At 36.6% G+C, this 7,917-nt stretch overlaps 1 protein-coding gene across 1 annotated transcript; it reads right to left on the bottom strand.

Annotated features, from left to right (window-relative positions):
- Positions 1–439: 439 nt before the first annotated feature.
- Positions 440–3,078, bottom strand: LPXB (lipid-A-disaccharide synthase B). The gene is made up of 8 exons (XM_078974324.1): positions 2,625–3,078; positions 2,352–2,451; positions 2,150–2,255; positions 1,839–2,053; positions 1,663–1,735; positions 1,349–1,587; positions 996–1,222; positions 440–899 (listed from the first exon to the last, which is right to left on the bottom strand). Exons 1-8 carry the CDS (start codon positions 2,858–2,860, stop codon positions 722–724), a joined length of 1,374 nt encoding a protein of 457 aa, XP_078830450.1. The 5' UTR covers positions 2,861–3,078; the 3' UTR covers positions 440–721.
- Between the last annotated feature and the right edge of the window lie 4,839 nt (positions 3,079–7,917).

Below are 7,917 nucleotides of genomic sequence, written 5' to 3'. Positions count from 1 at the left end.
CGAAAGGCAAAGAAAAGCCATTGGCTTCATCGTTGTGTTGTTTTCTTGCAATGGATATGGAAAGTTGCAAAACGTTTTTTGTATTCGTGTAAATAGTTGTTTAGTAGGTTAATTTGTGGATAATAATGATTTAAAAATCCAATGGTTATGAATTATGATGCATTGGTTACAACCCCCTTTTTTAAACCCCTTTTTTAAAATTGTGTATATGGATAAGTAGTTTAATAGATGAACTTGTGGACAAGGGTGGTTGAAAAAATAAGTGGTTATTATTACACACGTAAAAACCACTTTTTTTATTTGTGTAAATAGGTATTTAATGTTTTTAGCAAATTAGTCGATTAAACTTGATTGAGACTAATTTAATAAATTCACTAATTATGTTTTGACACTCAATCTCCCGGTTGTAATTTATTATCCTCATCCTCATCACTGAAAATAACCCTAGAAAGTTTGTCTACTAAAAAAATAAATATCCTCCTCATCCTCATCACCGAAAATAGTCCTAAAAAGTCTATTAAAAAAAAAAAAAAAAAAACATAAATGTCCTCATCCTCATCACTGAAAATAATCCTAAAAAGTCTGTCAAAAAAAAGAAAATAATGTTCTCCTCATCCTCGTCATTGAAAATAACCCTAAAAAGTCTGTCAAAAAAAAAACATGAATGCACTCGTCATCCTCATCACTGAAAATAACCCTAAAAAATATGTCTAGTGCCCATTCAATAAACACATCCGTAAAGCTTCTCCTTTTGATAATAAAGCACGGTCCGAGCTGCTATCGTACTCGCAGTGTTATCAAAGCCCAAGTTACCACCCTGTGGCGGCCTTAGTAATTCCATCACCCTTTCGGCGGCAACCACTTGTTCTTCCCGGACTCCTTCATTACACATTACTTCCCTGAAACACCTCCAACCAAACATGATCACAGACTGTAATTCCATTACCTTTCGAACCTCTGTGTCATTATGAATAAAGAATTGGGTGAAATCTTACGTGAGTAAACATGCTAGTTTTTTGGGTGAGCAATGACGAAAAAGGGCTTCGGGAATAACAGGTGAATTAAGAAGGATATTTGGGAGAGAAATGTAAGGTATTTTAGCTTTATAACGTATCGCCCATTCTGTTAGGAAATGTGCTCGATACGCGATAACACATGGTAATCGCACAAGTTGCAATTCCATTGCCGCTGTCCCCGATGTACATAACGCCACACTGCTCGCCTGCATCAGCTACTTTTTCAGCTAACAGCTAGTTTTTTGACTGCCAGCTAACTTTTCAGCTAGTATACCAGACATACCCTAAGTTGAAAAGAAACAAAACCAGTACCGAAATAAAGTATTACTTACACTAAATGCATCATATTTGGTGTGGGGTGATCCTCCAGGAACCAGTACGACATGTGTCGGCCACTCATTGGTGGTTCTTTTGATGTGATCTTCTACATGTTTGTTAGGTGCCACGTGGATAACAGTCATTAAGTCATGAATAGAGTCCTTTAACATGTTCATGGTTTTTGAGTAAATTGGAAGCATACGTGTCACTTCTTGTAATCTACTTCCAGGAAGCAGACTCAATATTCTTGAACCTTGCAAAAAAACATTACCCGAATTTTAAAAAACTTATTGTATCTTTTTGGATTTTTGAATATGTCCAATTTTACCTGAGGAAATTCCGTATTTACCCCTGAACATGTCAGCATTTCCTTGCACCTTCCATCCCTTTTCTGTAGCAACCTTTTGTTGGACATGAACATGTAATCATTAAGTGAATGAATATTCAGTGTAATGGCCAAAAATTCAGAAGGGTAAAAAGGGAAAAAGTGGAAACAACTTGTACCGAGTTAAGGTCAATGGAATCTTCTAGAATGGGGTGGCCCACAAAGGTTGCAGGTAGTCCATTAGATATGCAAACTTCCTCTTCAAATGGAAGAATACATAAGACATGATCAATAAACTCAGAAAGTCCCTTAAGTCTTGCTTCACCTCCTTTCCATGCCCAAAAAGATGGTGCTACATAATGGAAGTGTAAAGGTCCTTTTTGCCCATATCTAGCTGCAAAAATTATTCCCCCAATTTCCTACACCATAAATATTATAAGGAAAATCTAAATTACATGTTTGAAATCAAGAAAGATGGTGAAAGAATTACCCCTTAATTGCTTTAAAAGACGAAAAGAGAATCCCTTTGAATCAATTGTGACTATGACATGAGGATTAAATGAGATTGCAGCTTCAAATGTTTGCTTCAGTCTAACCTGCAAAAGTTATAGAATTTTAGTAGTTTTTAAGATGTCTGATATAATTATATATTTCTTTACAAGAAGATATGAGAAATTGGAAAAAGAAAGTACTTGGAACTTATTTAGATGTGGCAACAACTCCCAAATCCCCATTACAGCAATATCTTCCATGGGGAAAACAGATTTCAATCCGTGTTTTGCCATCATAGATCTAAAAATTGACACGCGGATAAATGAATACATATGTATGTATGTATGTTTACAAATGAATATAGATGTGAATTTGAAAACCACGAAATTATTTGGGGAAACAGTTCCTCATTGATTAGGGTTGAGAAGATTTAGAGATTGAGAGGTGAATCTATATGACTAAAAAAGAATTACCCTCCAACTCCAGCAATGTGTATTGGGAAAGGTGAAAGCTTTGTTAAGGCAGCTATTAAACGAGAACCAATAGCATCTCCGGAAGCTTCTCCTGCAACTAAAAATATCCTCATTTCTCCATCTTTGGAAGCCAAATCAACTGCAGATTGTCTCGAAGTGGAGAAATATTTCCCCAATGACGACAGAAAGTCTGAAGTAGTTCTTCTATTTGAATTGCGGATAGGCTTAAGCAACATTGTGATTTTTACTGCAACTCAGAAATCAGACCAGCCAACATGATGGACAACCTTTAGGCATTCATGGAAGTCGCCGGGGGTGTAGAACTGCGAGCGACGGCAGTGGCGGTGAACTCTGCCGGAAAAGTCACTGGGAGTGGGCGTGAGGGCGAGACGCTATGTGTCCTTGGCAGCTTCGAGCTCTGTTTCTTTATTTCTTCCCTAGCAACCAGCCGGTATCAATCCCAAGACCCAAAGTAGTGATTACATTTTTTTTTTAATTTTTATTTATTTATTTTTTTTTTTGTAAAATATCAATGTAGCACATCAAAGCTTCGTCAGTTATCCGATTTGGTCATTAAAGTTATTTTTTTGCACAGAGGAATTATCCAGATTTTACCTGGTTTCACCGGTTAAACTAAGCCTATGTGGCTTTATTGTTCTTTTTTCTAATATGTGGCTTTTTTCCCCTCTTTAAAACCCTAAATTAAAAAAAAAAAAAAAAAAAAACCACCCGTTACCCAAGAAGAACAGTACGTCTTTTTCCCGGTTCCCCCCACCACAAAAATCAATCGGTGATTGTGCTTGCTTCTGCATCGCGATTGTGCTTCTTCTGCGTTCGTAGCCTTTACCCCAAGCAAAATAGAGATCGACATTGCTCTTTTGTCTCCATCTATTAATCGATCAAAGGTCTCAGTCAATGAACGACACCCCCTTTTCTTCGTTCCCAATTGACAATCACTTATGTCTTCTTCACAACTTTTCTATGTATGTGCGAGATTCCACAGCAACAAGGAATCAAATTCCCTTTTTCTTCTTCTCAATATCGAAATCTAAAGGTTCATAATGGCCATGGTGATTGGTATAGAGAAAATAAGGATGGTTTGTTGGTGAAGGATAGGTTGTAATGAAGAGACAAGGATGTTGGCTTTATATACAAGTAAGTGGCAGGGGATTATTCTGTTTGTTTTCTCATAAATCATTTGGTTTTGGACCAATCTTTCTTATACATATAAACACTAAGAACACTTGGTGTTCATTGTGTTCATCAATGAAAGAAAAGGGGAAGATGAAAGACATGAAGAACTCTCACCGATGATCTATCGATTTAGGGCTTGGATTAGAGGGACGATGGCAACAGTGTGAGGTTGAAGATGGTGATGTTATGTAACATACACGTTCTGAAATTGTGTATTGTTATTATTAAAAGTGAATAAAATTGAGTGTTGAGTTCTAACAAGATGATTTTTACTAGAAATGAAGTAAAACTATGTTTAGAATCACTCAAAAAATATTGGAAGTCTTATGAGATCCCAATTAAAAGCCAAATAGTGAAATTTAGCGAAAATATAAAATTTGAAATAAGTAAAATTTTATTAATTGATGTTGTAAATTATCTCGTTAGAAACTTGTAGGCGAAAACTGTGACAACCCGAAATTTCCTTTTGGTCAAACCTTAAAAGTCAACCCCTTCGTATCGTGATTTAATATCATTATTTCTTATTTTTAAGAAATATAAAGTTCGTTTAATCATTTTATTATTATTTTTAAACGAACGGGTAAAGGAAAGTGTCGTCTCGGGTTTTTATTTTGAAAACCGCAAACACTTCCCGTATTAGGATCACCCGACTAAATTTTTATGTTTCGGGTTTGAAAATCACCCAAAAACCGTAAACTCATATCTATGTATGAGTTTACTCCCCAAGAACTAGCCATTTGTGTTTACTCCCCAAAAAGTGAAAAGAGTAAACTCCCAAAAGCCCTCTCAACTATCATCCAACCTTTAATTCCAAAACTCCGATCTTGTAAGTGTTCTAACCATTTCAAGTTAGTAAAACACTTAATCTAGTGTTTGTACACCTAATCATCTGTTTATTTGTGTATTTTATTTAGATTTCCAAAACACCAAGAACACACACTAAGTGTTCTTGGCCCTTTTAGCTCGAGTCAAGCACCATTATAGTAAGTACTCCCATCCTTAAGTGCTTGTGAGCTAGTATATCAAACAAATACCAAGGAAATCAGCCAAGAACACCATGTTTGAGGTGTTCACGGTCCAAAAAAGATGCTTGGACCGTAAACACCTAAAAGTCCCTCAAATTTGGCTTAAGTCCCATTTTAAGCCCTAGTTTGAAACCCTAGACTTACCTTAACATATCTAAACCTTCCATTGATATGTTTAAGCATTTTAAAACATCAAACACCACAAAATATAGGTGTTTACAGCCTAAGGATATCTCAAGGCCGTAAACACCCAAAAGGTTGTTTAAATGGGTCATATTCCTTACTTAGCCCTAAAAATTAACCTAGACTTTTACCTAGTGGTGTTAAGGACTTAAAACAATGGAAATACCACTTCCCATAAGGGTTTACGGTAGTAAACCCAAGGGGAATTACCCTTAGGCCGTAAACACCTCAAGGTGGGTGTTTTGTGGTCTTAATCCATTCCAAGAGCTAAACCACTTAGCAATGTTACTTCTATGGACTTGTTAAACTCCACAACAACTCATGGTTGCACTATTTGGAGTTTAGACCGTAAAACCTAGATTTTACTGCCGTAAACTCCAAGGGTAAAGGTCATTTAGACCGTAAACTCCCAAGGAGTTTACCCTTGGACCCCAAACACCCTAGTTATGCCCTACTAGCACTCGGAAGCAAACCTTGTGAACTTTAACACTTGAAACAAAGTGTTTTCAGGTTCTAGAGTGTCCCAACTCATATTATTAGTTATAATAAGGCTAATTAGTTATACATATGTTCATTATATGATAACTAGGCTCGTGCATGGGTACAAGTCTCCAATTGTCACCTAGCACCGAACCCGACACTTCAATCCAATCCACTCACCACAAGTGAGTTCATACCCCTGTTAACTAACATTTGAAATACTTTTAAATGTTTTAAATACTTTCATGGGGGGGATACAAGTTAAATACTTATAGTTATTACATCAATCACATGTGATTAATAACTATAGAACCAATGATTTTATCACTGTTCAAACTATTTATCAAACTGCTTTACTTCAAAATGTTTTACAAACTCTTTTCTTACCAAATAATTTTATTTAAACTTTATTATAATTCTTATAAATTACATGTCCATATATGTATAGATATATAAGAAATCTTTAAAGGGCTTAGGAAGGCCATCCACCCTATTTCCTTTTCGCGCTTGAGATGTGGTCTGGTGGAATTTCGGGTGGTCGTCCGAAAGTCGTTTCAATATTAATTATATATCAATTGTACATATATAGACATAAAAAGTACTTCCATATTCATGCGTATTAGTTACATCATTAGTAAGTTACCATCGGGGTAACACAGGATCATACTACTACAATTTCTAGATCAATGAGTCAGTTCATTTATGAGTCAATACTTATTACTATGAGAACATATACATTACATTACTATGAGTATATATACAACTATACTAGAAAGTGAACATATACAAATATACTAGAGAAGAACATATACAACTATACTAGAGAAGAACATATACAACAATACTAAAGAAGAACATATACAACTATACTAGAGAAGAACATATACAACGATACTAGAACAAGTAACATTACACTACATATACATGAATACGTTAACAATTGTGATCCACTGTATCGGAGCATGCCTTAAATGTCATGGCCCGAGTTGTAGCCAGAATTCTCTTGGAGGGAGAGCGTGAGTTTGCGTATAGATCTATGCTGGATTGACTATCCTACACCTTGCTGCTAGCTACAGCCGGACCTGCAGGTCTGCGGGTGCCAAACGTCATATCATTTTACGACCTACATTTGTCGTTGTTTATCCAGTCGATAGTATGGTACAATTAATCACATGATGCCTTAATATAAATCCGATTTAAGGTAGTTAGTACAGCAGTAGTTCCTATAATACAACACTACAGTACTACATTAATTTACTCTTTACACAATTAGTGATCTTTTCACTTAAACATTTATGTACAAACTATATTTTGAGAATGATAGTTACACTTGAGTAAATTACACACTTTTACAGTAAACGAACATACAAAACAGTTAAGCCTTGGTAGAAGGCTACTTTAATAGAAAATATAGGTTTTTCTAAGAGATTCAAACTTTTACAAACACTTACAAACATTTATATACATTTTACAAACTTACACTTGAGACATGTTCAAACGTTTTGATAACAAACACCGACACTAAAATACTTATGAACTCACCAGTTTTATGCTGATAAACTCTTTCAAAATAACTTGTATTCTCAGGTCATCAGTAGACAGGTACCGATGCCAGCTTTTGAGAAGATGGAACGCATCCAAGACTCCTCTTATTATTTTGATTTACATTATTTTTTGTGTCTATAACTGTAAAGAACACACTTGTATTAAAATTATATATTTAATATGTTGTTTGCTTGTTTACTTTTACTGTGTTGTGATACTTTACATGACGTCCTCCGCCCCAGAACGTTTCCGCCGTTCTTGCTTTTGGGGTGTGACAAAAACCTCATCGAAATCCGAGTTATAACGAAGAAGTTATGACCAATCGAAGATCCGCGTTAAAACCGACACGGCACCAAATGACGTAAAAAGTGACTTTTTGATAAACTACTTTTTAGCCTTAGTAATATAAATGAAAGTTGTAGTATTCGTTAAACCGAGAAATTCGATAAAAAGAACACCAAAATCTGACTTCGTATGAGGAAGTACGAAGCAGCTACGTCACCTTGCACAAAGCTACTACGTCACCGGAGATGTGGCCAAATCCGAAGCCGGTGCGTGCTGCAAGTTGATTCGCCGAGGCCGAGGTCTAGTAGGAACGAGACACGTCTTGCATCGGTGGCTAGTCCGACGCGAGACACATCTCGCCTACCAGCCTTGCATCCGAGCCACACTGTTCGAGCCTTGCATGCGCGCCAGATCCCCTCATCTCGCTTCGTGGCCTTCGCTTCTCTTGCCGCGTGCCCCTCGTTGCTGATGCCACCGAGCTGCTTCGCTGCTTGGTTCCTTCCCAGCCGACTTCGGCCTCGGCCCTATATAAAGGGAGGCCGCGAACCTTGCCCACTAACTTTGGAAATTTGCCACTTTTA

This window comes from Lactuca saligna, chromosome 9 (assembly GCF_052625555.1).
Source record: "Lactuca saligna cultivar CGN05327 chromosome 9, ASM5262555v1, whole genome shotgun sequence".
Lineage (NCBI taxonomy): Eukaryota > Viridiplantae > Streptophyta > Magnoliopsida > Asterales > Asteraceae > Lactuca > Lactuca saligna.
This window is presented reverse-complemented; position numbering and strand designations above follow the sequence as displayed.

Coding starts and splice junctions, on each gene's coding strand:
- LPXB (XM_078974324.1), bottom strand. CDS start 2,860: ATGTTGCTTAAGCCTATCCGCAATTCAAATAGAAGAACTACTTCAGAC. Junction 2,452..2,624: donor CACATTGCTGGAGTTGGAGG/GTAATTCTTTTT, acceptor GTCAATTTTTAG/ATCTATGATGGCAAAACACG. Junction 900..995: donor AAACTAGCATGTTTACTCAC/GTAAGATTTCAC, acceptor GAGGTGTTTCAG/GGAAGTAATGTGTAATGAAG.